Source organism: Canis lupus, chromosome 8 (assembly GCF_048164855.1).
Source record: "Canis lupus baileyi chromosome 8, mCanLup2.hap1, whole genome shotgun sequence".
Taxonomy (NCBI): Eukaryota; Metazoa; Chordata; class Mammalia; order Carnivora; family Canidae; genus Canis; species Canis lupus.
In genome coordinates this window covers 27,287,032-27,314,993 of record NC_132845.1, presented here as the reverse complement: position 1 = coordinate 27,314,993, position 27,962 = coordinate 27,287,032, and the positions used below count along the sequence as shown (strand labels likewise).

Sequence of the window (27,962 nt, the reverse complement as noted above, 5' to 3'; positions counted from 1 at the left end):
CGGGATCTTACTCAGTTTATGACTCTGCTGAAAACCGATATCTAAGAATTAATCTGATACGTGCTTTCAGCTACTTTTGTCTTGCTTGATGCTTAGTCTAAGTACCACCACGTTCATTCTGATCTGTGAGCTCCCCGGAGCCTACCGCCCCGCTGCCAATAAAAAGTTTCTAGTTGTTTCATTTCTTCTCAGCCCCCCCCCCCCCGCCGCGCCCGCCCCTTTTACAAGACTGTCACTTTCTGGTGCATTATTCACGGTTTTAAAAAGTTTCTAAGTCCAGGATCTGGTTTTTCGTCTCCCCGCCCGGCAAAGACCAGCTGAAGGAAGAGCCCTGCACTCTGGGGCCGAGAAGGTGGGTGACAGCGACCCCCCCCCCCGGTGCCCCTTCAGACGTGGGCTCGCTCGGGCGGGGCGCGGGGCGCGGGGGGCGCGGGGCGCGGGGGTCGGGGCGCGGCTCCCCGCGGGGTCCGCGGCCGCCCCGAGCAGCCGGGCGGGGCCGCGCTTACCGTGATGGCCTGGAGCCTCTCCCTCACCAGCGCGGCCTCGTCCATTGCGGCGCGTCGGGCGTCCGAGGCGGCGGCGCAGCAGAAGCTCCGCGAGGAGGCCGGGCCCCGAGGTGCCGCGGGCGGGCGGGCGGGGGCGGGGGCGGCGGCGGCACCTGCAGCGCGAGCGCGAGCGCGGGGCGGCGACTGGGGCGGTGCGCGGCCGCCGCTGCTTCGGGGCCGCTCGGGGCGGGGGGGTGCGCCCCCGGCCCCGGCCTCGCCCGCTCGTTGGTGTCCGGGGGCCTGCGCCGAGCTCCCCGGCGCCCGCCCCAGCTGCACCCCCCGCAGCCCGCCGGCCGCGGATCCGAGACTCTGCGGCGAGTTCAGAGCCTCGTCGGGAGGTGAGCGGACATCAGGTGGTCCGCGCCCGCCCCGCCCCGCCCCGCTCCCGGCCCCCGCCCGCGCCCGCGCCGCGGTTCCAGCGCTGCGGTCTTCAGGGTCAGGGAGCCACCGCCGCGGTGAACCCGCCGCTGCCCCCCCCTCCCCGCCCTCCTCTCCCCTCCTCTCCCCCCGCCCTCTTCCCCTCCTCTGTCCCCCGCCCTCCTCTCCCCCCCCCCCCCCCCCCCCGCCCTCCTCTCCCCTTCCTCTCCCCCTTCCTCTCCCCCCTCCTCTCCCCGCCCCTTTTACAAGATTGTCACTTTCTGGTGCACTCCTCTCCCCCCCTCCTCTCTCCCCTCCTCTCCCCCCTCCTCTCCCCCCTCCTCTTCCCCCTTCCTCTCCCCCCACCTCTCCGCCCTCCTCTCCCCCGTCCTCTTCCCCTTCCTCTCCCCCTTCCTCTCCCCCCACCTCTCCGCCCTCCTCTCCCCCCTCCTCTCCCCCCTCCTCTCCCTCCTCCTCTCCCCCCTTCCTCTCCCCCTCCTCTCCCCCCTCCTCTCCCCCCTCCTCTCCCCTTCCTCTCCCCCCTCCTCTCCTCCCTCCTCTTCTCCGCCCCCCTCCACCCCCAGCAGGGCTCAGTGTGCTTTAAGCCACAGGGACCACCGTCGGTTGTTTCTTGGCTGGGATTTGCCCGGGGCGCCGCTCTTTCTTGGACCTCATTCAGAAAAGCCACCCTGGGCTTTCAGGAGGTGCCCACTTTGACCTCACCAGTTGTGCGAGAGAAAGGAGCGGGCCTTTGAAAGTGTGAGCAGACATTCTGGGACTCCTGCAGCCTGACACCGTGTGGGTGTTCCCTTGCCCTTTAGAAAAAGAAAGTCAAGCCCAGTGAGACTCTTAGCAGAGGCTGGAGGCTTTACACTTGATTTTGTTTTCTTTCCTCCATGATTTCTTGGATTAAATTTTGATGTAGTAAACCATAGTTACCATCTATCCTGTCCTTATGTGTTTGGCTGCTATCGAGTGCCTTCCAATCAGCATTCAGCTGAACGGGTTAAAAGGAGAAGCCAAACAGTGACCAGATGGTTTAATTTCCTTCGCATTGTTGATCATAATAATAATGGCTAATATTTGTTGAGTACTGTCTACAGACAAATGCTTCACATACTATTTATGGTACAGGGTGCTGGAAGATAGATGCTATTATCCTCATTTTACAAATGAGGAAACTGAGGCTCAGAGCTGTAATTTGCCACATAGCTAATAATGGCAAACCCAGGATTGGCGGACTGACTTTACAATAGCCATTCATCGATGCCTACCCAGGAAATGGTGCAACGGAAGACACAGGCTGAAGGGTTGTGTCAGTCTTTGTGAGAAAGAGTAGGAACCCCAGCCTCCTCTTCTCTCTAGCTCCCAGAACGCTTACATCTGGATGCACACCCTTTCGACAGAATTCCTTGGGAATCCCTAGAGTAACTTAGTGGCCCTAGAGAGAAAAGATTTTTCCATGTTGTCACGTGGAGCTACACAACCACAGAGTGAAACCCACGTTTCAAGAGCCTGAAATCATACTTGGGAGTAGTTTGTCCTTGTTCATACACATACTCAAAGGAGACGGTTTGGGAAACTAAAGACTTGGAGGATTGATTAGGCATGGGCCAAGTTTGGTTGTTATTGGATGGGTATGTAAGCTTAAAAAAATCAAACCTTCAAAATTTTTGATTTTGTGTATGGAGGTCCTGGCTGAAATTAAATACAAGAGAGCGGTAGTGATAAATATCTCAGTCAGAATTGCAGATTTGCAGCCCAGAACACATGGGCACTTATCCAATTATTGGTCTGGATCTTTTCCTAAAAACAATTTACCACTCAGATCTCATTTCTGCTATGGGAAAACCCAAAGGTTTTCTAGTGTAGGGTAGGTTTGGATAAAATAAGAAGACCAGGGAATTTAGCAGGGAGCAGAGTTGTGACAACTGATTGGTATCATCATGTCTTTATTCATTTATTTAGTTGATAATACTAATAGTTGCTAATATTTAAAAAGCATTTGTTAGTTATTTTTTCTGCACATGTCTTTTGGGTACTTATGTCACACATGGTGCTAGGTGTTTGGGATACAAGGATGAGCACAATTCCCGCTCTCTGGAATTTCTCTTCAGGTAGGCAATGAAATATAAACATAATAAGCAAACAAAGTAGAATATGTAAGAAGATGATTAAGTTAGTTGGAGTCTTCTTCTTCTTTTTTTTAAGATTTTATTTATTCATGAGAGGCACACAGAGAGAGGCAGAGACACAGGCAGAGAGAGAAGCAGGATCCCCCCAGAGGGACCCAGGATCACACCCTGAGCCTAAGGCAGACGCTCAACCGCTGAACCCCCCAGGCGTCCTGTTAGTTGGAGTCTTCTGAGGAAACACTTGGCAAGATGAGCTAAAAGTATTAGATTTTATTAGGAGAATGACTCCCTGAGAGAAGATGAGGGAGGTAGGCAAAGAGGGCTGGAGTTGGAGTCTGGGAGAGTGGTCAGACTGCAGTGCAAGTCTGGCTCAAGTGAGGGATAAATGAAGAGAAAGTTGAGTGAAAACAGCCTGACCTGTAGCACACCCTAAGGCAGACTGGCAAGGCCATCAGAAAGTCCTGGAGCTAGGGTGCTGGGTGGCTGAGTCAGTTAAGCGGCGGATGCTTGGTTTCAGCTCAGGCCATGGTCTCGGGGTCATGAGACTGAGCCCTGCAACAACAGGCTCCATGCTCAGCACTTAGTCTACTTGAGTCTCTCTCTTGCTCCCTCTGCCCGCACCCCCCCCCCCCGCATGCATGCTCTCTCTCTTAAACAAACAAACAAACAAACACACACACACACACACACAAACAAATAAATAAAAATCCTGGAAAAATCCTCTAGCCAAAGTCAGCTACCAGAGAGGTCCCATGTCTCCCAGGGAGCCTGTTTGAGCATTTCTGCCATACTCACCCATTGGTTAGGAGCAGTCCCCGAGAGGCATGGTCTTAATGCAAATCCAGGGATGGATTTCAGGGTGCAACAGCTGGGACCCTTTATTGGTTATGCTTTTGCAATTGGATGTCTGGGGGGCACATTTTTATGACAGCCACAGTGATAAATGCAATGAAAAGAAAATAGAGCAAGGGAGGAGAATTAGGATTGCTAACTTGTGGAAGGTTGCAATTTGGAATTTAGAATGAGAAGGGAGTATTCAGATAAGGCCTTGAAGGAGGGGTGGGGGTTAGCCACGAGTATGCCAGTGGGAAGAACATTATCAGGGAAAGTCTGCGCAAATGCCCTAAGGTGAACTTTATCTGGCATGTTTTAGGAACAAGGCCACTGTGGTTTGACAGGAGGTGCTGCAGGGAATGATAACAGAGGTGGTTGAAAATGCAACAGGTCTCAATCCTTGTAGGGTCTTACAGAACACTGTAAGGACTTTGTTTTTATTCTGTGTAGGGTGAGAAGCCGTTGAGATATTTTGAGCAAAGAAGTGGTGTGACCCAGCATGTTTTGCAAGGATGGAAGTAGGGAGACTTGGTAGGATGCTATTGCTGGAATCCAGTTGAGAAATGATAGCTTGAACCAATGTGATAGCCATGAGGGTATTGGGAATTGGTTGAACTATGGATATATTTTAAAGTGGAACCAACAGGATTTCCTGACGTTGGATAAGGAGTTTGAGAGAAAGAGAAGATTCATGATAACTCTATGACTCTTGGCCTGAGCAAATGGAATTTGCCATCAACTAAGATAGGGAAGTGGTGAAATAGTTTTATTTTGACAGAGAGGGCAGATACCAAGAGCTCAGTTTTGGACAAATTCATTAGTTATCACATGGTGATGTCGAGGACAAGTTGGATATATGAGTTTGGAGTTCAGGAAAGAAGCCTCAGCTAGATTTATAAAATATATCTCTTAAAAGTCAGCAGGATCACAAAATATCTAGAACCGTAGTTCACAATGCAGCATAATCTATGTTATTATTAATTGTTAACTACATATATATTCGTGACCAAATTCAGATATGCAATAGAACGTGTCTGCTCCCAGATCTCTTGTCAAACTAATTTTACCAGAAGACTTTGTTTGCCAGCCACCGTATATGAGGATGGCAAGGGTTAGAAGTTAAAATCGATGGCCTGACCTTATGTTAGGAGTTAAGGGATATAACAGATTCTGAGCCAGTGCCCTTTCTTAAAATGAGTTCACTATCTGGTTGGAGATGTAAGACATATACTAGAAACAGGTAAGGGACGAAGAATAGTAAATCGGCTGTCCTCGTATTATGATTAAACAAAGTGCTACCTGTGGCACTGTTTGGAACCACCAGAGTATAGCCTAGTGAGTAGTGGTAGTGTGGGGCACAAGCAGTAAATGTGACATGAGTTGAAGAAGATAAAGATGAACGTGAGTTGCAGGAAAGCCACTGCTGGGAGAAAGCAGAATCTAAAAGCCATTTCTAAGTGTGAGAAAGTGTGAGAAGGAGGGAAACATAATGTGATAGAGGATCAGAAAGGAGATGATCTTACGTGGGGCAAATGAGGAATTAGAGAGAGAGATGGAAATACACATTCATACATAGAATTTGATGTTCAGGGAAAATGGAGAGGGGGAGTGGGAGACGAAAGATCCAATTCATATTTTAGGGAAATTAAACTGTTGACTCTTCAGAACATATAGGAAGAAGGAAAGATTAGGTAGGAAGGTACGAGACAAGAAACATGAGTGCCTGTGGAAAGAGTCTAAAACTTTGCCAGTGCTCTGAAGAGATAAATCCCCAGGTTTCTGTCTGTCTTTCAGAAGTTCTGAATCCAGAGGCCACGACATAGGACAAAGTGAGGGGAATAGTACCTATGGTGCTAATTTAAATATTTAAAAACCCCGAAGTGACAGCAATAGGAATGATTAAAAGGGAGGAAGCCAAAAAAGATTTTAGTGAGCATTAAATTGGAAAGAAGAATGAGAAGTTGTAGGTTCCAAATTAAGTACAAAAGGGAAGCTTAGATTAGAGATTTTGGATTGAAAACCACAGAGAGGGGCACCTGGGTGGCTCAGCTGCTTAAGCGTCTGCCTTTAGCTCAGGTCATAATCCCAGGGTCCTGGGATGGAGCCCCATGTCGAGATCCATGTGGGGTTTTCTCCTCAGTAAGGAGTCTACTTGTCCCTATGGTCTTAGGCTGTTACTTCGACTGAAACTCACTTCCCCAGATTAACTGTCTGGCTCATGGTCTCCCCTTTTTCAGGTCTTTGGGAAGATATCACCTTCCCAGTGAGGCCTCCCTTGACCACACTATAGATAACCACGCTCTGATTTTACCAGTTTCCCTCACCTTGTTTTATTTGTTGCCATGGGTCTTACCATCTTCTGCAATACTATAAATTGCACTCTTTTTGTGTGTTTGTTTACTGTTTCACTAGAGTGTAAATTTCTAGATAGTGAAAGTTCTGCCTGTGTTCGAAGTGCTTAGAACAGTCCTGGTACCTAGTGAACACTCAACAAATAATTGTCAAGTGATTATTATTATGACCTTCTGTTTGATTGTTCATTTGTGTCAGGTGCTTTATAGGCCTCCCTAATGGATTTGGAAACCAGCGCTCAAAAAGATTAGGTAACCTATCAAGGGTTGGGTATCCAGTAAGCAGTGAAACCAGGATTTAATTCAAAGACTGGCTAGTCCCAAAGGTTCGTCTCAGTCAACTGTATCATCCTACCTCTATTTTTCCTTAGTTGTGAAAGACCCCATAGCATGAGGTTTAACCACATATGTCTTTACATACCTAGAATAGTACATCACGCATGACATGCAAATTTGATCGTTTTGATGATTTGTGGAATTGATTTTTTTAAGACTGGACATAGTCTATAGCCATTTTTCCTTGGGAATTTGTCTAAAGATTACAGTATGACTTTTCTGTAAGTGAAGTATTGCAGAGGTATATCAGTAAAAAAAAAAAATTCTACCAACAGATGGTAGAAGAGTGTGCAATTAAGTATGTTGCTTTCTCTTTGAACATTGTACAGCTCTTTCAGGTTGAGTCTCCTAAAGTTCAAACAACTGATTTAGTGGAAAGAATATTTAACTTGTCCAATTGTTGGACTTTTGAGGATGAAGGGGGCAGCTGTTTTCTGAACATGGCTTCAAGTTACCTAGTAGCCTATCAAAAATAGCCATGGATTAAAAAAAAAACCTATTAGCGAACCAAACATATGTAGCAAAATAATTCCCCCAGCCCCCATCAAACACAAGGAAATGGTTTTGTGATTTATTCTCCTCTCATGTGCCCATAACATGAGGTTAATATTTAGTATATTTGGGACCTTTTAGTTTTCTCTGCCTTAATTTACAAATGGACCTGAAAATGATTGGTATCATGCCAGGTATTAGCATCGCTTTCAACCAGAGAAAAACAAGAGACTATACAGTCTGTAATTATCATCCCACCAAGATCAAGGATGGTAGACTCCCCAGCACAATGAGTTCTCTGCCAATTTACCACTCACATGTCTAAACCTTGTGGTACTAATGCCTTTGTGCAGTGTGTACCACAGAGGGGATGAACAGGATCATTTAGATTGAACTTTAAATGTTGTTTTGAGTCAGAGCCTTTGGTGAGGACCGCTGGCCTCATTCACTTTCCTTCCTTTGTTAGCCGAGTAAGGAAGCAGCCCTTCCCTCAGCATTGTTTTCAGGTTGGGGCATTTAAAAAAATGCTGTCCCATGGTGTTCCCTCACTTGATGCTTTCACTCTTAGCCAGTGGATTCAGTGTGATGTTTAAAATATTTGGGTCAAGAAATGTTCCCGAAGTCAAAACTATCTTGAAAGGTGTCCATAATGTGTGATAGCTCATACAAAACTGGATGTCTGACTGGTCCAGTGTGCATCTGTGGGGACTCTGCTGCCTTTTGGACTTGAAAAGTTTGAGCTTTCTTCACTTTTTTGCTTTGAAAAACTTTTTTCTTTTTCTCTTCAATTTTATGGTCTTAATTTAAAGAGTACCTGATTTTAAGTTGTAGCATTTGAGTACTTGAACACTTTTGCCCTAGATTTGCACAAAGAAATACTGAGTGGGGTTCCTTCAGTGTAATGAAACATTTATATTTTCTTTTTGCTTCCTCTGTCTATATTTTCTTTTTGCTTCCTCCATCAGTTTGAATGTCAGTTTTTGTTGGTATAGCAAGATGAACACCCTTTTATCTGTATTGGGATCATAAATGCAAAGAGAGAAGTTGAAACTGATCATTGAGGGGCTCCTCCCCAAAAAGAAGCCATTGACTCATAGTTCAACTAGACTTCCAAATTTAGACATAGATATTTCTGGTTGTAATTGTCAGATTTCAAACACCTGTATTTCCTAAGAGGTTTCAAAGAACAGTTTGGCCATCCCAGGAATGCAGGTTTGGAAATTGGATATGGAATTGTAGAGCAGTGTCATTACTAATTGGAAGCTCGGGTCTTCTGGATTCTGATCATTTGTTCATGCATTCATATTTCACAAATTAGTTAAATATCTACGGACTATGTAACCAATATTGTTCTATGTGCTAGAGACAGATGAATAAGACAATGAACTCTTTTTAGTGGAAAAGACAAGAGGTAAACAGAAGACAAGTAAACACTGTATGAAAAGTGCTAGGTCACCAAAGTCAGATTTAGGGCAGAGGGAAGGCCAGAGTTCAGCCAAGTCGTTCTAGCAGAGGTGACAGCTGAGCTGAGTGTTTTATATTTGAACAGTTAGGAGTTAATTAAGCCAAAGGGTAGGGTAGGGTAGGATGTGGGGTAGGACAAGGTAGGATAGGACGTGGAGAAACTAAGGAGAACTAGTACAGTCACAACTCCTGATTTTCTAGACAATCATAGACAAACTGAATAATCTCCTCAGGTACAGATTCCTTACCAAATGATGGAGTGGCATACTTAACAAATTATCTATATACAGGCTTATAAATCCCCAGTTTATTATATAAGGTATGTGGTGTTCAAAGACTATACAAATATATTCACAGGTATACACATATTAGAAATAAATGTGTCTCTGTATATTTATTAATGATCCTTAACTAATTCACATACATCAAAATCTTGATTCTCTGCCATGAGAAAGTTAATAAATGCAAGTAAGTGGTTTTGGAATCAGAGAGACATGGTCTAATTTTCTAGCCTTTCCACTTATTAGGTGAGTGAACTTGGAAAAATCACTTAATATCTAAGAGAGTCTGGTTTTTTTGGGTGTAAGCTGGTAGTAATAATAGTTTCCATAAGATTGTTTTGATCAAGGTTAAGTGAATATCTAGGTAAAGTTGGTCATGGAGCATAACAGTTATATAATAAATAACAACCAATTATTATTATTATTAACTTAACTATCTTCTTGTACAAGCCAAGGTCTTAGAAAGTCTATTAAATCTTGCAGGCACATTATTAATTCTCTCAGTGCTTTCATATTTATGAATGCATCTTTCTACACATATAACCTAATACTGTGATTGACTTGTTTAGGAGAAAGACCAGGATCTCTTTCCTCTCTGTGAACCAAGATGCTATCAGATGTGTTCATTTCCAATATGGGAAACTGAGGCATGGATGGACTGATTTGGGCAGGGATCCAATTCATTAAATGGTAACATTCTCTGTCCAGCAGTCTTTCCATTAGACTGACTCTAGAAATCTTAGAAGGCTTCCTATGACTCTTTGTCATTATGGAAATATGCTAGAAGCTTATCCAATTAGGTTGGTTTCTAGGCAGAGCCATCAGTCTGAAAGTTAGGGTGCAAGCCGGTTATGTTAAAGTGGATTTACATGGTAAGGCAAGAAATTAGCCAGCTGTCAGCGTGTCTGCCTACAGTCCACTTTGCTATTACGAATGAAGGCTCTGAGGTTTTTGTTCAGTGACAGATTGGATTCCAGACAATTGTAAGCCTGAAGATTTTTGGAAATAAGTGTTTTGAAGGATGCCAACTCAGAGTTTACTTCTAAAATATTTAATGGGTCTCTCTTTGGAGAGATGGCTGCTTTGTAAGGGCCAGTGATTATTGCATGCCTTAGATAGATCTCTAAAAAGGAACCTAAACAAAACCAAACCCAAAAAACCAAATCATTTTCATTTGGAGTTTTTTTCTCAGTTTTAGCATAGTATGAAAAAATCTTTGTTACTTCATCATTATATTCTCCTGTCTCCCCTCTCTCCTCTCCCCTCTCCTCTTCTTTTGATGAGATTCTAACTGTAGGAGTTAGATTGCTTAATGTGTGCCTAGGGCAAAGACTGAAAGAATTGCCTTATGCAGTCATGCAGTAGTGTGGGTGGGGTGGGAATTTCAGAGAACACTAAGTTCCAAGAATTACAGTTGCCACAAACAGATCTGTAGGAATTCCCTTAGAGCTGGAGGTTCTTGAGTCCCTACATCCTCTGAAATCTAAAGGTCGAATATTGTGCAAATAGTCACAGAGATAGCTGCCACTCTACACCACATCGATTGCCTCTTACCCCTCTTAAAAAACTTTTTTTCAGCAACAAAATTATTCTTTTGTATATATCTAATTTTAAATGTAAAAATATTTTCAGGAGGGAAATTTAAAAACTACTTAAATGAATATTTCCTTCTTTTTTAAGTTTCAAATGTTTCTTATTGAAGTATAGTTGACATATAATGTTATATTATTTCAGATGTACAACGTAATGATTCAACACTTTTATACATTACTCGGTGCTCACTGTGGTAAGCGTAGTCACCATCTACACCATATGATATTGCAATATTACTGATTATATTCCTTTTGCTCTACTTTTCATCTTTGTGACTTATTTATTTTATAAGTGGAAGTTTGTAACTACTAATCCTCTTCATGTGTTTCACCAACACCTCTGGCAACCACCAGTTTGTTCTCTGTATTTATGAGTTTGTTTCTGAGTTTTCGTTTGTTTGTTTTGTTTTGTTAGCTGAAATTCCAAAGGGCAGTCTACTCTGTTGCTCATGGACCTTGGGATTCTTAATAATGAAATACTAAGCTATTATGGTACCACAATAGTAATCAGCCCTCTAAAGGCAGTCCTGAATAGGGGAAGAACCCTAATTCAGTTGGAAAAGAAAGGTCAAGCTAGATGACTATCTCTGGTTAATTTTGTTCAAGGCTTTATTAACTTACTATGGTTGGCCCATTTGACATTTGATCGTTATCAAGCTCTATTCTTATCCTCCTCCTTTATTTACATATCTTTTAGAAATTGGTATAAGTGGAATAAAAATCACATCCTTTTAGGGTGTGGGGCAGATCCATTTTCCTTTCTTTGAATTTACCAAATCTGTGTGTGTGAGGAAGCAAGAAAACGGATTTCATGAAGGCTTAATGGAGTAAGTATTAGGTTTCCTGGAGTTATTGAAGGCAGTCTACTCACTTCCAACACAGCAGTGTAAACACTTTAAATTTTTGTTGAGTTTTGTGTGACTGCTGTATCTTCTCCCCTTTCCCACAAATCTACCAAGTACAAATACTCATGCTGATAAATGGAATGCAAACAAATGATATGCAATGGGTATACAACGGGGGAAATGTACAGAGAAGGTCTTATAGGCTATTATAATTGATAGCCCCCAAATACCAAGTTATTTATAAAGAGGAGAAGCAGTGACTTTTTAACATAGGGCTCAAAATAAGAAGGGTTTGTCTAAAAAAAAGAATGCAGTGATTCAGTTCTGTGCATTTGTTTATTGAGGATCACTTTTTCCCCTTACGTCTTGACATTCCACCAAAGCAAACTGTATGATCTTCCCCTTGGGAACCAACTCAGAGCTTAGCTTTATTTACAAGCTTCATTATACTAAAGAGCAAAATGTTCTAGCTGATTGAATAGATATTACATGGCAGCCCACTGACCTCTCTATTTAGGAGAAATATTCAACTCCTACAGAGAAGTCCTAAATGTTAGCTGATTCACGGTCAGTTTTTCCCCCCCTTTATTTACTGTAGTCCAAACCACTGATTTCAGTTCCTTCTTTCCTTCCTTCCTTCCTTCCTTCCTTCCTTCCTTCCTTCCATGTATCTCTATTTCAGGTAAGGTTCTGCAATAAACAAAGAAGAGCTTTTGGCTGCTAAGCTCAGCTTTTAAATTTCTCACTTCCATTTGCTTCAAAGGCACCAAATTCACACCACTTTAGAGTTTTACCTTGATAAGAGGATAAAGGTAGAGTGCAAGGTAGGAGGAAGTCCATCTACTAATTTTTGAGAATGCTGTGATTTCAGAGCATTTGCACGTAGGCTCTTAGGGGAAATAGGGAGACAACTGACAAACCAATTCTTTGGCTCTCAGGCTCCAGAAAGTGCTAGAAACACCCTGACTAACCAGGAAACTCATCTTAGCATAGGAGACTGTTGAAAAAACTTGTACCTTAGTTTAGGAGACTGATTAAGTATTGTCAAAGAGGAGAACTTTTAAGTGTACAGCCCAACTGTCTTGGGCTTGAACTGGAAGAAGCTTGATCTCAGATCCTGAGTAAGAGCTGTAAAAACCAACAGAGTATAGTGCCATTAGGGGCTTAATAAGAAACTCTAAAGAACAGGGAGGAGAGGAGCTTCTCTATAGAAGAGGCCACCAAAGGAAGAGCAGAAAGTTTCAATGAAGGACTTGGAGTGTGTGGAGCCCCCTGAGGTCAATGAGAATGGGCAAAGATTGGACTTTTAGGAATGGAGTGTCCTCACAGACTGGGGGCTCAAGAGTCAAAGATTCTTACAACTGCTCCTATATCCCTGCTCTCTAGGACTGATGTGCTCTCAGCACACAATGGCTCTTCCAGTATCAAAATGTAAATTCAACATTCTACAATTTTTTTTTTTTTGGAAGAACAAAACCAAACCAAACCAAACCATGGATTTTTCTAAAGTCACTTTGATAAAGTATTAAAATAGTAGCTGAGATCCTTGTTTCCCACAATGATATCACGCTGGTTTTGGACCTTTCTTTGCCCATAGCTCTTGATTCTTTCTGCCAAACCAAGGAGTGACAACACATTTGGAGTTTGTAGCCAACATTCTAGCAGCATGCATAATTAATCCCATATCACGGCCAGTTTTATTTTCTTTCTCTTATCCAAGTGTGCACAGAGCTCTTGGTTATTACCTATATTTCACTCTCTGAGTGAAGTCCATCTTGCTGTTGTTTTAAAGACTTTATTTATTTGACACAGAGAGACAGAGAGAGGCACAAGCAGGGGGAACAGCAGAGAGAGACGGAGAAGTAGCCTCTCTACTGAGCAAGGAGCCTGATGTGGGGTTTGATCCCAGGACCCCAGGATCATGACCTGAGCTGAAGACAAACGCTTAACTAACTGAGCCACCTAGCTGCACCGAAGTCCTCTCTGTCCCTCTCTTCCTTTTAACCTCAGAATTGTTATTCTTGGTAAAATATAACTAAATGAGTTTTAGTGTGTTTACTAATCTACCACCCCTCAAAGTGTTTAGGTCAATCTTAAATGGTATATTTAGTAGTGAAAACACTTCCCATAGTCTAATAAATGAAATGTGAGCTTAAGCGTTAAGCATTCATGCTTTCCTGAACGGTCAACTCATGTGAGAAGTGATCCTTTCCTGAAGGAGCTTGCTTGAAATCAGTAGGCCCATTGTGGGAATTACATTCCACCTGTCACCTGTGTGCCAATTGGTGTTGCGGTGGTGCCTATGTGGTTAGTTGGAAAGGATGAATCACTTGGAGTGACAAACAAAATCTTGGTTTCACACATGTTGCTGGGAATCAAATGACAACTGAAAGTCTCTTGAGATCTGAAACTCTGCTCATAATGTGAACCCTTTCCAATGCCATCCACCTGAAAGAAACAATTGTTGTGGCATAGTTGAATTCATGCATCCCACCAGTACATGGGGGTGTATCTACCATGAACCAGGCACCATACATGGGACTAGTGATAGGGTTCTGAGCAGCATGTGCACTGTTCTACTCTCTTGGGCCTTAGATTTCAGTAGTGGAACACAGACATGAGAAAAGCAAACGCATGGGTCCAGTTCTAGCTAGCATTAAGTGGAATAGAGAAAAGAAAGCAGGGTTTTCAGTAGAGTTACTGGCTGGGGTGGTGGTGGTGGTGATAGGTGGTGAGTGAATTTAGACTAAGCAGTCAAGGAGGGCCTCTCTGAGGAGATAATATTTGATTATTCCAAGCTCAGAACTCTTTTTTTTTTTAAAGAAAGATTTTATGTATTTATTCATGAGAGACACAGAGAGAGGCAGAGACACAGGCAGAGGGAGAAGCAGGCTCCTTGCAGGGAGCCCGATGTGGGACTCAATTCCAGGATTCTGGGATCACACCCTGAGCTGAAGACAGCCGTCAACCACTGAGTCACCCTTTTTGAAGTGGATTCCTCTTTTCACAGTTCTGGACCTATGAAATTTAGCTAAATACCTATTTGGCTTTTCTTTGCTCTTTCTAAACTAGCCAAACCTTTTTGTGGTTGCCGTATAAACATTAAATAGACTTGCAAATTGAGCATAGGGGAGAGTTCCTTTCTTTTACAGTAAATATCTCACAACTAGAGAAAACTGCCTCCAGGTAATGGGTAATACTTGTTAAAAAAAAAATAGAGCCTCATGACTTTAATAGCCAGACTTTAGCTTTGAGCAAGCATAGTTAATTGAGACATACTAGATTTTTTTTTTCACCAATGAAAAGTGACTTTGCTTTTAGGACTTCAATATATTTAAACCCGTGCCAACAATGTTGGCATGAGAATTACATCTTTTTGATGGCTTTCCAAAGAAATTACCAAACAAGTTATCTTGGTCTTTTCAGAACTTGGCTATGTGAAAAGAGAAGTAATCTGGCTAATTCCAAACTCTGGTGCAGCCACCAGCACCCTCAGAAAATGTATCCCACCCAATGTCCTCATTGTTAAGCCAACTTGCTTGATCTTCCTTCTTTGTACATTTTGATCAGCTACATGGATAATTGGATTCTGGGGCAAATGTTTCAAGAGTGATAGGTTCCACTTGATAGATAGGTACTGATGTACCAGTCAGTGATGCCTTATCTTGTGGGTGGGTGTTAGTCAAGTATTGTCCTCATGACCCCTCCTGTGATGCTTCAGGAGACACTAGGGAGAGGAGCCCAGCTACCTTCTCTCTGAAGCCTTCCTGGATTGATAAAACTAATTTTCCTCTCATGTGGCACCAAAGCCCACACTACTTTTATTATACCACTAAATACATTGTGATTTCAAATGTATTTGGGGATCTGTAGGTCCACTAGAACATGAGATCTATGAATTCAGAAAGTATTTTAATCATCTGGTAGCAAATTCTTATTTAATTTTTTTTCTTTTTTAATAGAGAGACAGTGAGAGAGAGCAGGGGGCAGGGGGAAGGAGGCAGAGGGAGAGAGTCTTAAGTAGGCTTTAGGCTAAAGCAAAAGCCAGCGTGGGGCTTGATCCCATGACCCCAAGATCATGACCTGAACCAAAATTGAGTCAGATGCTTAACGGATTAAGCCACTCGGGTGCCTTAATTCTCATTTAACTCTTAATGTCAAATGTATAAAATGTATTTTTGGAGAATTTTACTTACAGGCTGATGAAGGCCATTTGATGACATTGGGCCCGATTTTTTCACAAAAGGTGATGATACAGCAGTTCTTTTGCACTGGGCTTGAGTATTTGGGTGGAAATGTCACTGCCTTTGCAATGCGACTCTTTCTTCTTTATGGAAGAGCAGATTTTACCCCAAAGACAGGAATATTTGTCAACAAGGAAGTACGGGGTAGGAGAGAAGGAAGCGGGGGAAAACATACTTCTCTTGAACACATGTCTGCTTTCTAACTTGCCTGACATAAATGTGGGTTGCTGGAGTGCACACCTTACATATGTTGGAATCTCTCACCACCTCTCTTTACATTCTTAAAGTTTTATGATTATTAAGCAGTTCTTACGTGCCAGCTACTTTGATAAGTGCTGTGACTTTCTTACCTGGTTTAAGTCTTACAATAGCACTAGAAGATAGGTACAGTTGTTATTTCCATTAGGAATCAAGACCAAGAGTGGTAAGGAGACTTTGCACCAAGTCACACACAAACATCCCCCTGCAGACTGAGGATTTGAATCCTTTTCTGCTTGAATTTAGAAACTGAAGTCTAAACATTGTGCTCGGAAAACTCTCCTAAGTTAGTTTATTCCATGCATATTTCTGCTGGGAAGGCATGGGCAACCTCGGGCAATCAGCCCCAAGACAGTGATGAGTGGATTTAAGAGCCACCTATGGTGGGTGACTTAGCAGCTGGGCTCAGCTCGAATTTCAGGGAAGATAAAACTTCTTTCAATGTTTTTCAAATTCTTCTTTCCTGTAGTCTATTTTGATGCTGTCCTGCAGCTGTCCAAAGCTCACCCAAACTCACGTGAAGATTCTTTCTTTAAAAAAAAAATGACTATATTGAGACATAATTTGCATACCATACAATGCACCCATGAAAGTGGCCTTTTAGTAGATTTAGAGTTGTGTATTCATCATGACAATCAATTTTAGAACATTTTTGTTATTCCAAAAAAGAAATCACGCCCCTTAGCCATCACTCCCAATCTCCCTGTACTCATAGCACTAGGCAACCACTAATGTATTTTCTGTCTCTAGATTTGTCTATTCTGAACATTTCATAGAAACAGAATCATACAATATGCAGCTTTTTGCTTCTGACTTATTACGTGTAATGTGTTTTTTTTTTTAAAGATTTTATTTATTTATTTGAGAGAGAGAGAGAGCATATGAGTGGGGAGAGGGGCCAAGGGAAAGGGAGAAACAGGTTTCCTGATGAGAACAGAACCTGAAGGGGCTCAAGGGGGCTCACTCCCAAGACCCTGAGATCATGGCCTGAGCCAAAGTCAGACACTTAACCTGCTGAGCCACCCAGGTCTCCCTTCAGTATAATGTTGTTAAGGTTCATCCAAGTTGTAGCATATATCAGAACTTCAGATCTTTTTATGGCCAAGTAATATTCCACGGTCTGGATATGCCATATCGTATTTATCTATTCATCAGTTGATGGACACTTGGCCGTTTCCACTTTTTGGCTCTTATGAATAATGCTGTTGTGAATGTCTCTCAAAGTTTCTTATTCCATCTTTTCATTTCTTTACTCAGAACTTCTCCTTGCTCAAATCTAAGTTCAGAGACAGGAGAATATTAGAATGGTCTAATTATCAGAATTCACACTGAGGTGTAGATGACTCATGTACTACATGCATTTTAGGAGAGGAACGTTAGAACTCAAAGGGACTTCAAATTGGTGAAATAAATGCAGATGGTTCTTGTGAGAAATGAAGCCTTCCCTGTGCCCTTTTCTGACACTGGCTGCTGCCCTGTCACTGTTCCACATCCACAAAATTCCCAAAGAAGCAATGTAGCAGTCACTTCTGAAAAGCTGTTGATCCTTTTAACAGTTGTGTGGTTAGCCCTCTTTTCATTTTCTTCTCACATTATATTTTTCTTCTCTATAGTAATTTTCCTTGGGTAAATAAAAAGATTATTACTCTGTGTTTTGTCACTACTCACATTCACAGTATCTTCATAGTCTCTTCCTACTCTGTGACAACCACTTTCAATCTTCTAGCTCACTCCTTCTAGGATCATGATTCCAACAGTTTGATCCCACCCAGATTTCTAACGCATTGATCCTACTATCTTGTCACTGTCACTTCTTGATGTCCTCTTTTCCATCTTGACCAAGCTTTAATTCCATTTGCAATCAGTATAGTTACCCCCAATTTTCTTGCTTGTGCATCAGTGGTATTCCTTGCTTAAGCCACTAATTCTCTCTATTACACCGCTACACCAGGGAGTCTTGCTGAATCTCAGCAAGACTAGAGAAAAACAGACAACTGTGCCTGACTATATAATTCGTTCAAATTTATTCCATTGTGAATTAGTGACTACCTTCAAGTGAGCCTCCCAAGTTTTATGCTTTATCCTTAATGCTGCCTGAAAATGATGATTCTCTATTCTCTTTCCCACATTTCTGGTTAATTTTTCTCACATCTCTCCTCAAACATCGAATACCTCCTCTGTCAGCCTTAATCACAGCTGAAAGACAATTCTCCATCTGCATCCATGCTTTCTTACCTACTATAAAAAAGGTCATTGACCCAACAATTCTTCCCTCTCTCTCCTGCTTCATCAGTTTTTCACTTTCTTGGAACTCTAGTATCAATATGCAAATATACAATATACAAATATTCTATTTCCTATCTTAAAAAGAATAATGAAAACCAGAGCCTTCTACTCTCTCTACCATTCCTGCCAGTCACCATCCCATTGTTTGGTTTTCTTTTTTTTTTTTTTTAATTTTTATTTATTTATGATAGAGAGAGAGAGAGAGAGAGAGAAGCAGAGACACAGGCACAGGGAGAAGCAGGCTCCATGCACCGGGAGCCCGACGTGGGATTTGATTCTGGGTCTCCAGGATCGCGCCCTGGGCCAAAGGCAGGCGCTAAACCGCTGCGCCACCCAGGTTCTTTTGCAGCAAAATTCTTTGAAGCACTTGCTTTTATCCACTGCCTTGTTGAAATCTCCACTAGAAAAGTTCATTTGTATCTCCAACAATATATCCAAAATATATCCATTTGCCTCCATCTCGGTTGATGGCAAAACCACCCTTTTAAGTGCTCAGAGCCAGATTCCTACAGTGATCCCTCATCTTTTCTTTCTCTCTTGCCTCACATCCAATTAGTCAGAAAATCTCATTTACTCTACTTTTAAACTGCATGCTTTATCTGATCAATTCTCATCATCTCCACCATTAGCACCCTGGTGAAAGCCCATGATTGTCTCTCCCTCCTAATTAGTCTCCTTGCTTCCATTCTTGCTCCTTACCATTTGTTTCAACAAGGATTGATCCTTGTAAAGCATAAATCAGATCATGTCAGGCCTCTGCGTAAAACTCTCAGTCTAAAAGCCAATATACTAACAGTGGCCTACACAAATTCCTGTACGAACTGGGCCCCTTATTCCTCTCTGACCTCATTTTCTATTATATTTTCCCTCCCACTCAGACAAGCGCATATGCTCTACCTCAAGGTCTTTGCACAGGCCCACTTCCTGGAATTCTCTTCCCCTGGATACACATGAGACTAGCTCCCTCCCTGCTGTAAGCCTTTCTGAACATTACCTTCTTGATGAAGTACAGTAGGCCACCTTATTATTTATTTATTTATTTATTTATTTATTCATTTATTTCACAGTTATTTTTAAAACCACAAAGACACTATGTTCTTCATATAAAAACATTAGTACAGGTAACTATACTTTCTAGAAAATGATTATATAGACCCTCTCAAAGAAAAATGCACACCATTATATGGTTCAGACAAGTTACTTGGGAAAAACACATCTGGACTGATTCCTAAAACATACCAGAAGACCATGGTGCATCTTTTGGTTCAAAGTATAGATTACTGTCATCAGTAAGGGCTCCTGCATTCTTACATATTTGGTAATACACATATAGACTGGCTTGTGACTTAACGCTCCATTGGTTCATCAGCCTTTTCTGCAGGTTCATCAGCAGGTTGAGCAGGCTGTGCCTTTCTCTGTGGTCTTTCTTCAAGACCTTCCAGGAATGGAGATACATCATCATCATCATCACAAATCGTAAACTCCAAGTCTTTACCAACAATTCCAATGGAAACATTCTTTGTAGTTAGGTCCTGTTCTGCAGGAAGTGTCTCTTGTAAGGCATGCAGACCATGTTTAACCAGTTCATTCAAATTGCACTCCATAAACCCAGACATATGTCTCTCTAAGTAAGTACCAGCTGATTGAGAACGGGCTCCAATGGACATGGCTCTACAGTCAAAATAGTTGGCAGATGCACAGATTTGGAAAATGTGAGGGTCCATATCATCATAACCAGCAATAAGTAGTCCAACACCATATGGTCTCTGGCCATACCATTGTGTTGGTATCTGGGTCTTGCTTCCAATTAGAGATACAAGATGAGACACAGCAAGAGGTCTGTCAAATACAAATCTGGAATCCAAACACTTCTGGTGCATAAAATTACATAACAGTCTAGCATCAGCAATAAGTCTCGCAATTGAGATACCAATATGGTTATCAACATGGAGAATTTTCTTCTGATGAGCTGCAAGCTCTGACTGTGCTCTCTTCAATGCAATCAACACTGCATGGGTTTTTGATTTCAGACCAACTGTGGCTGAACCTTGTTTGACAGCTTCCATTGTATATTCAATTTAATGAATCCTGCCCTGAGGGCTCCAAACAGTGACGTCATCGTCATACTGGTTGCCAAACATGGTTCAGGCGCAGTCCGGCTGCGGCCTCCCGCAGAAGTAGTGGCTTCAGGAGCATGGCCCAGGCCACTCTATTTAAAAGCACATAACATCTCCGCCCTGATCTTACCTGTTCTGTTTTTGCAAGATGTTTGCTACCTTCTAATACACTATATAATTTCTTTCTTTTTTTAATGATTATTTTTGTTGTTTGTTTCTTTCCACTAGAATGTAAGCTCTATGGAATCTGGGATTTTTTTTTTTATCTACAGCCACTCAGTGCTGGCTCATAATAGGTGCTCAATAAATATTTGATCAATGAATTGATCTGAGAAATTGAGAAATGCATTCAGTATCATCTATTAAATTTATTGATCAAGTTGTTTTACTGTGTGAAATATCAATTTTCTTTGAAGGTCTGGTACTAGAATCATATATTAAATCTGATATATATATCATATATATGCTTTAAATATAAAAATATGCTTTATATATTAAATCTGATATATATCATATATATATGATATATATATGCTTTTATTTATTACCCCAACTGCTACCCTGTCATAAGGTTTTGTTGAAATGGTTAAGAGTTTACTCCAGAAAAATCTTTGTTTTAGCCTACATTATATTTAAAAGCAGCATTCTTTTGTTAACTAAGACCTAAAATCATGCATTTACTCTAAAGAGAGAAGTTTGAAGAGGTGGTATGAGCTTCATGCCTTGGAATTTGACATTGAAGACTCCCCGGAATCCTCCCAACTGCTGGAGACCTAGCTGAGAGCTAAGAATAGTGCAGAACGTAAACTTCTATAGTAGCAACTGTGAAAGGAATTTTTAGAAGCAGCATGAGACTATATAGCATTGTCAGAGAGTTTGAGAAATGGCACTCTTTAATTGTCAAAAGTACATATTTTTAATTATGTATTTTACTATGCTAAATTCAAATGGAAAAGCTTGTAGGATCCTGCTTCCTGGTGTCATTAATTATCTCTCTTCATTCATGTCTTATTTAACATTATTATGAGGGAACATAGAGCAAAGGTCTATATTTGGCAAAAGACTTATGCTTCTTGCCACATTTTGTAGGAAGACCATCAGGGCTTCCCAGAAATGCATGGGGCAGTTTTATTTGACATTGGATTGTAACTTGTTGAATTCATTTTAGACTCAAGATCCTCATTTTTGCTTGCAAGCTTTCAGGGTGGGTTCTAGGAAAGTCTAGGAGAATCTGGGAAGTAGTATTGGTTTTGGTTTCCTTCTAACTGCCCTTCCAGCATTCTTCTGTCAGCTTTCAGCATCTTGATCCTTGTGTCCACCTTGGTCATGGGGAATCCCACAGAGCCCCCCCCTTCTCAGGAAGTGCCTTTTGCCCTGGCTCAACCTGGCTCCTTCCCCTTCAGTGGAAACCTATTCTTAATTGGCTGAGGGCTGGCAGAAAAAAAATTAGTCTACATTTTTTCTTGTGAAATAAGGAAATTGGTCTAGATGATATCCGAGATCCCTTCCTGCTCTAAAATCTTGTGATTCTATGATTCTGTCTCTTTTCTGGGCAAAATGAAAACTACTGATTATATTTTCCTTGAGAAAATATAATATCTCCATCCTGTTTGTGGAAATATTCTTTTTGTTTTATTGATCTCTCTCTTTTTTGTATTCTCAGAAATATTATCTGGACTTAAAAAGAGTATGTTTCATAGAAGATAGGTCTGTCTCAGACCTAGTCTCTGGGGTTTCTATTCAAACCCTTCCCTGGGACCTAGGGGCCGTTTGATGGCAGGGTGTCAGTGCATGTCCCCCTCTTGGTGAATGCATTGCTTTGCAGCCAGCTTTGCCATGTGCTGTTCCACTTTTGGGCTCAGCATGGATCACTGAGTCCTCGAGAGGACCATTTATTGAAAGGTAATATTACTGGCAAAATTATGGTTTGATAACCATGGTCCTTGCAGGCAGTCTTTGTCAGAGCATCCCACGGACAAGAAAGAAGTAAATGAGTGTTATTGTCCACCTTGCCACCCACAGGCCTCTGCTGAGATTAATTGTTGGCAAACTGTCCCTAAGATCCCTGGCTATAAAGCACTCTAGGGAACGCAAAAAGATTATAGTCCTTACCCTGATGGAAAGCTGAGCTAATTTTGCCTGGATCTGACCCTCTGGTTCCAGGGAATCTAGTTATTCCAATCCTGTCACTAAGATGACACACTCTAACAATGACATCGAAGAGTGTGATTAGCTGCTCCTCAGGTGCTGGCCCCCCAGCATTTCCTTTCGAGCTCACAGATATTTCCCTGGAATTTAAAACGCCTTCTGAAATGCAGGGCCTTCCATCCTTTGTCAATCATCCCTGCTTTGTAGCTGGTCAGTGGCTGGAGCCAGAGCAGGAGGACAGGCCATGTCAGTCATGTGAGTCTGCAGTGAGGCACAGGGCAGGAGCCACAGGGGAGAGGCTAGGACGACAGGTGCAGGCACCCAGGGCACAGACAGAACAAAGTTCTCCCAGCAAGGGGCTGGGGGAACCCAGGTGAACTACCTGCAGAGCAGGCTCATTAAGTTTCATATTATTTTCCAGAGCTTTCTTTGCTTCTATGTGACTGGCTGACACTCACAGTCATGCTTGATTAGAGTATTACTTTCTTTGTTACCAAGGCAGTTTTATTACCAAAACTTGGTGAAATATTATAAAGAAAACTGTCATGATATGTCACTTAAAGAGGCCCAGTGAAGGGAAATAGATTCTTCAAAAGAGAAGTGATTTCTTTTCTTTCTTTCTTTCTTTCTTTCTTTCTTTCTTTCTTTCTTTCTTTCCTTCCTTCCTTCCTTCCTTCCTTCCTTCCTTCCTTCCTTCCTTCCTTCCTTTCTTTCTTTCTTTCTTTCTTTCTTTCTTTCTTCTTTCTTTCTTTCTTTCTTTCTTTCTTTCTTTCTTTCTTTCTTTCTTTCTTTCTCTTTCTTTCTTTCTTTCTTTCTTTCTTTCTTTCTTTCTTTCTTTCTTTCTTTCTTTCTTTCTTTCTTTCTTTCTTTCTTTCTTTCTTTCTTTCTTTCTTTCTTTCTTTCTTTCTTTCTTTCTTTCTTTCTTTCTTTCTTTCTTTTTTTTTTGATTTTAAAATTTATTTATTCATGAGAGATACAGGGAGAAAGGCAGAGACATAGGCAGAGAGAGAGGCAGGCTCCCTGTGGGGAGCTCAAAGCAGAACTCGATCCCAGGACCCCCAGGATAACAACCTGAGCCCAAGGCAGATGCTCAACCCCTGAGCCACCCAGGGGCCCCAAGAAGTGATGATTTAGATGAAGGTTTCTCAGTACTGATGCTGCTGTCTTCGTGATCCCGAAGGGATAGGGGACGCAGCAGGGGAAGAATTGGGAATACCAGTTTTAGTTAAACATTGGTGTCAGCACAGGGACAAAAGTGGGGATCCGCGGTTAATTAGACATGAAATGCTTGGGCAGTAGTCCTTTATGCAATAGCTCTCAAAGGGCCTGGCATTTCCTAGGGAGGAGAAGGACCTGAGAGTTATTTTAAAATTCTCCCTGCTTCCAAACAGTCAATCCTCAAGGAGTGCCCTTTGTTGAAGTCCTTCCTACCACCTGAGTTGGTGAGTGTTAAAAAAATAGGCTTGCTTCCAAGGCAGCATGTAGAGTAGAGCACAGTTGCCCTCAATGTTCACCTGCCCATATTTCTTTGAGGAGACTTGCCCTGCCCTAGGCCCTTTCATGCTTCTGAACGGCAGAGGTACTCTGCACACTCTGACACTGTCTTCAGGACTTTGATGTACAACCGATGTGCGAAACGTGAGTGAAGTTTGGAAGACAGGACAAGGAAGGATTTGTATGTCACAGTATCAGCACGGAAAAAGCACATAGTATAGTGATCATACTTTATTCTTCCTGAAGTGATCCTGTCTCTCGTGCTACCCCACTGGAAATTTCCCCCTCTACAACCACTTGTCTTTTTAGTTTTTCTTCACTAAAGTTGCCTTGCCCTGACTTGCTTGCTCTATTATAAAAGACCTATTTATAACACATAGAACTCAGTGAGGATTGGAAATCTTGACTCATCTCTTCTCACTTTTAATAACTACCTAGGCTGAAGATTTGCCTCTTGACAAAGTACTCTTGACGGTACTCAATTTTTGCTCTGGGAAAGGGAGAGTGACCAAATTTTATTTCTGTGGTACTAGTAAGAGCTAGAAATTATTTTGAAAACAACAATATGCTTAGCCCATATCTCTGAGATTCCCACCAGCTTGAGATGCATTCTCAAATGTAAAATACTAGTGATAATAACATTTAGGGAGAACTTGCTATGTAGCACATAGTGTATGTTCTTTACATATATTGACACACTCAATTTTTACTTTAGGATGAGTCCTATTATTAGCATCACCTCAAGGGAAAGGTTAAATTGTTAGTGATCTGGGTTCAGTGCATGGACCAGGAGTTAAAGGCGGGGAGGGGTGCCTGGGTGGAGTATCAGTCAGTGAAGTATCTGATTCTTGGTTTTGGCTCAGGGAATGATCTTAGGGTCTTGGGATCCAGCCCTGCAATGGGCTCTGTGCTCAGCATGAGTCTGCTTGAGATTCTCTCTCCCTCTCCTGCCCCTCCCTCAACTTATGCACCCAAGTGTGCTTTCTCGCTCAAATAAAAAAATAAAATCTAAAAAAAAATGTAGGGGAGATTGATTCTGAACAGCATGTGGTAGATGCCCCTTTGGACCAGCTGCCCTGGTAGGAGGTTGTTCTGGGGACAATGGCTAAGCATATGAGAATTACAGAAGAAAAGCATTGAAATGCAAGTGTAGGGAAACGCTGTGGTCATGACTGTCATCTGGTCCAGTATGGACGTCACTCCAGCAGTGGATAGTTGTTCAGCTGGTGCGGGAACTCTGACAGTGAGCCCAGCTATGATGCTAGTGGACTGATGTGCCTTTTTATTCTCTCATTTCCCCAACATTTGGGGGTTGGGAAATGACCCTTGAATTGAATTGTGAAAGCCCTTGGAATTCTCAGACAATTCAGGATTAGGATGGGCTGCCATTTTCAGGAGATGGATAGCAGACTTCCTGCTGGGGCCAATGCAGTTTCTAGCAACGAGCTGGAAAAGTAAAGGAGGTCTGACTGTATTTATACCAGAAGCTGGAAGAAGGTCTTACATCCCTGAATAGAGGTTACTATGGGTCATCACCTTGTCCAGAATTCTCCAGTTCCCGCTGCAGATGGTTAATACCTTCAATTCCTCTTACCAGTTTCCAGTGTTTTTCTAGCTGTTCTTCTGGGATTCAATATAGATCTTCTGTTGGATCTAAGAAGTCTCATTTCTGTTTCCTGCATATGCTGTGCTTCCTGACTTGAAGCTTTGCTCCTGATTTATTCTGTGGCCTTTGAAAGAAATATTTCTTCGCCTCCCACGATCCAAATTGTACTCTTCCTCCACTAAAACCCTGGGTGCCCTTCATGAAGCTTTTCTTTAGTGCCATGTATCTCTTCTTTCTTTAAATTCCTGTTGCATTTGCTATCTACATTGTTCCTTTGTTTCCATGAGAATAAAGTGCTAATTATCATGAATTACCTACTCTGTATATTTATATCTTTTCACCTTAACAAAGCTTTAAATTCAGAGAAGATGGGGCTTACAAGACTTATTATTTCTTTTGTTCTCTCCACAGGGCAACTTTGATCAAAGGAACAAAAACTATGCATTGAATCAGAAGACCTGAATTTCCATCCTGGCTCTGCCATTTCCTAATTATGACCTTAGGTGACTTTTTCAAGCCTTAGCTTCTTCATCTATAAAATGGAATTAATTATAGCTGTCTTCACACAGTTACTGTGAATATTAAACACCAAAAGATATGTGAAATTAAGGGTGCAAAGACCAAACACAAGTAAATTACTAAGAATATTTGCTCATAAAATCTTTTTTTTTTTTTTAAGATTTTACTTATTTATTCGTGAGACACACACACACACACACACACACACACACACACACACACACAGAGGCAGAGGAGACACAGGCAGAGGGAGAAGTAGGCTCCCTGCAGGGAGCCCGTGGGACTTGATCCTGGGTCTCCAGGATCAGGCCCCGGGCTGAAGGCGGAGCTAAGGAGCTAAACCGGCCAGAGCCATCTGGGCTGCCCATAAAATCTTTTTTGAATGAATGACTATTACTACAACCACACATTTCTAAGCACAGGAATATATGCCATTTCAGTTGCCTTATTAGGGATGCCGGACTATCTCAGAACACTGGGACTTCATTTTAAACTTCCCCATTAAAACTTCTTTAAACTTCCTTTGAGGGATCCCTGGGTGACGCAGCGGTTTAGCGCCATCCTGGAGACCCAGAATCGAATCCCACGTCGGGCTGCCGGTGCATGGAGCCTGCTTCTCCCTCTGCCTGTGTCTCTGCCTCTCTCTCTCTCTCTCTCTCTCTCTGTGACTATCATAAATAAATAAAAAATTAAAAAAAAAACAACTTAAACTTCCTTTGAAGCATTATTTGCTTTCCTATGCAGCCTGGGCCTTGTCATTAATCGCATCAAAGATGTGATGTTTGTGTCATGTTTGAGTCCTTTCTCCTGCCTACCTCCTATATTTCTAATTTTGCTGTATTTGTTATCTATGGCTGTGTAACAAATCACTCCAAAATTTAGTGGCAGTGAAAATGGTAATAATAATTTATTATTTCTCATTGTTTTGTGGGTCAAGAGCTTAGGAGTATCTCACTATATTGTAGTCAGATGTCAGGTGTGGCTCCTGTGACCTGAGGCTTAACAGGGGTGGAAGATCCACTTTCAAGGTGGTTTACTCATATAGCTGTTAGCTAGGCACTTCAGTTTGTCTCCCCAGGCCTCCTCACATGGCTGTTTGAGTTTCCTCATGGAACTGTAGGGGAAGAAAAAAATCTTTTTTCCTTCTATCTTTCTAGGTTTTAACTGGAGCCCCTGTAACAAGAGACAGATTAACAAGAGAAAAACAGTTTATTAACATGTATATCTCATATACACATGGGAAAAATTGGGGGATGAGTAATCAAAGAGGTGGTTAGGGCTTAGGTTTAAATACCATCTTTAGCTGAAATAGAAGAAGAAGGGTTTGGGGGAGGTGAGTTATGGGAAAATGAATAGGAAAAGTATGATAAATAAGGGTAAAGTTTATTATGCAGACTTAAGTGGCTTCTCCATTGATAAAGAGTCTTTTGTGATTTAGAATAATCTTCCTGGTACAAATGGGGAGACATCTTTACAATGAAGATTTTCTTTATAAATCTAAATTTGCCTTGTGGAAAATCTAAAGGTAATTTCTACTCTATTTTCAGAGCTTCTCTGGTGTTTACTGTTTCTCAAAGTTAACTTGATGCCAAAGAGGCATGTTTTGAGGGTGGTGCATTCTGGTCTCCTCCTGTATGACACTTGGCTTCCTCCAGAGTAAATGAACTGAGAGAAGCTGAAATGCTTTTTATGACCTAGTCTTTGAAGTCATACACTGTCACTTCTGCCATTATTATACTAGTCACAACAGGAACAGATATGATTCAGTATGGGTGTGACAGGCTATGCAAGGCATGACTACGTGGAGGTGAGGATCATTAGCAGTCATCTTTGAGACCAGTTACCAATGGTTTATGTTTCTCCCATTTTAAAAATGTATTAATCTCCTTTCACAAGATCCCTGAATCTCATGCTATTAAAGTATCAGCTCAAAGTTCACAACTGCATCATTTAGGTCAGATCTGGGTACAGCTCCTTAATAAAGTTACTCAAGATCTGAAGACCTGTGAGCTAAGGAGACAAATATGCTGTCCCCTGAAGTGCCCAGTATCCAACAAG

The 27,962-nt window shown here is 41.9% G+C and overlaps 1 protein-coding gene, 1 long non-coding RNA gene and 1 pseudogene across 2 annotated transcripts in view; 1 reads left to right on the top strand and 2 right to left on the bottom strand.

The window, feature by feature from the left end:
• Window positions 1-928, bottom strand: part of PALMD (palmdelphin) — a 49,734-nt gene extending 48,806 nt beyond the window's left edge. Inside the window, exon 1 of the mRNA XM_072834672.1 lies at window positions 507-928. Coding sequence (XP_072690773.1) covers window positions 507-551 — 45 coding nt within the window. The 5' untranslated portion in view covers window positions 552-928. The remainder of the gene's footprint in view (window positions 1-506) is intronic.
• On the top strand, window positions 116-25,939 carry LOC140638033 (uncharacterized). Its single transcript, XR_012035151.1, has 2 exons — window positions 116-352; window positions 25,797-25,939. It is a non-coding gene; the product is annotated as an uncharacterized lncRNA (long non-coding RNA).
• Window positions 19,099-20,161, bottom strand: LOC140637571 (proteasome subunit alpha type-1 pseudogene; annotated as a pseudogene).
• Window positions 25,940-27,962: the final 2,023 nt, after the last annotated feature.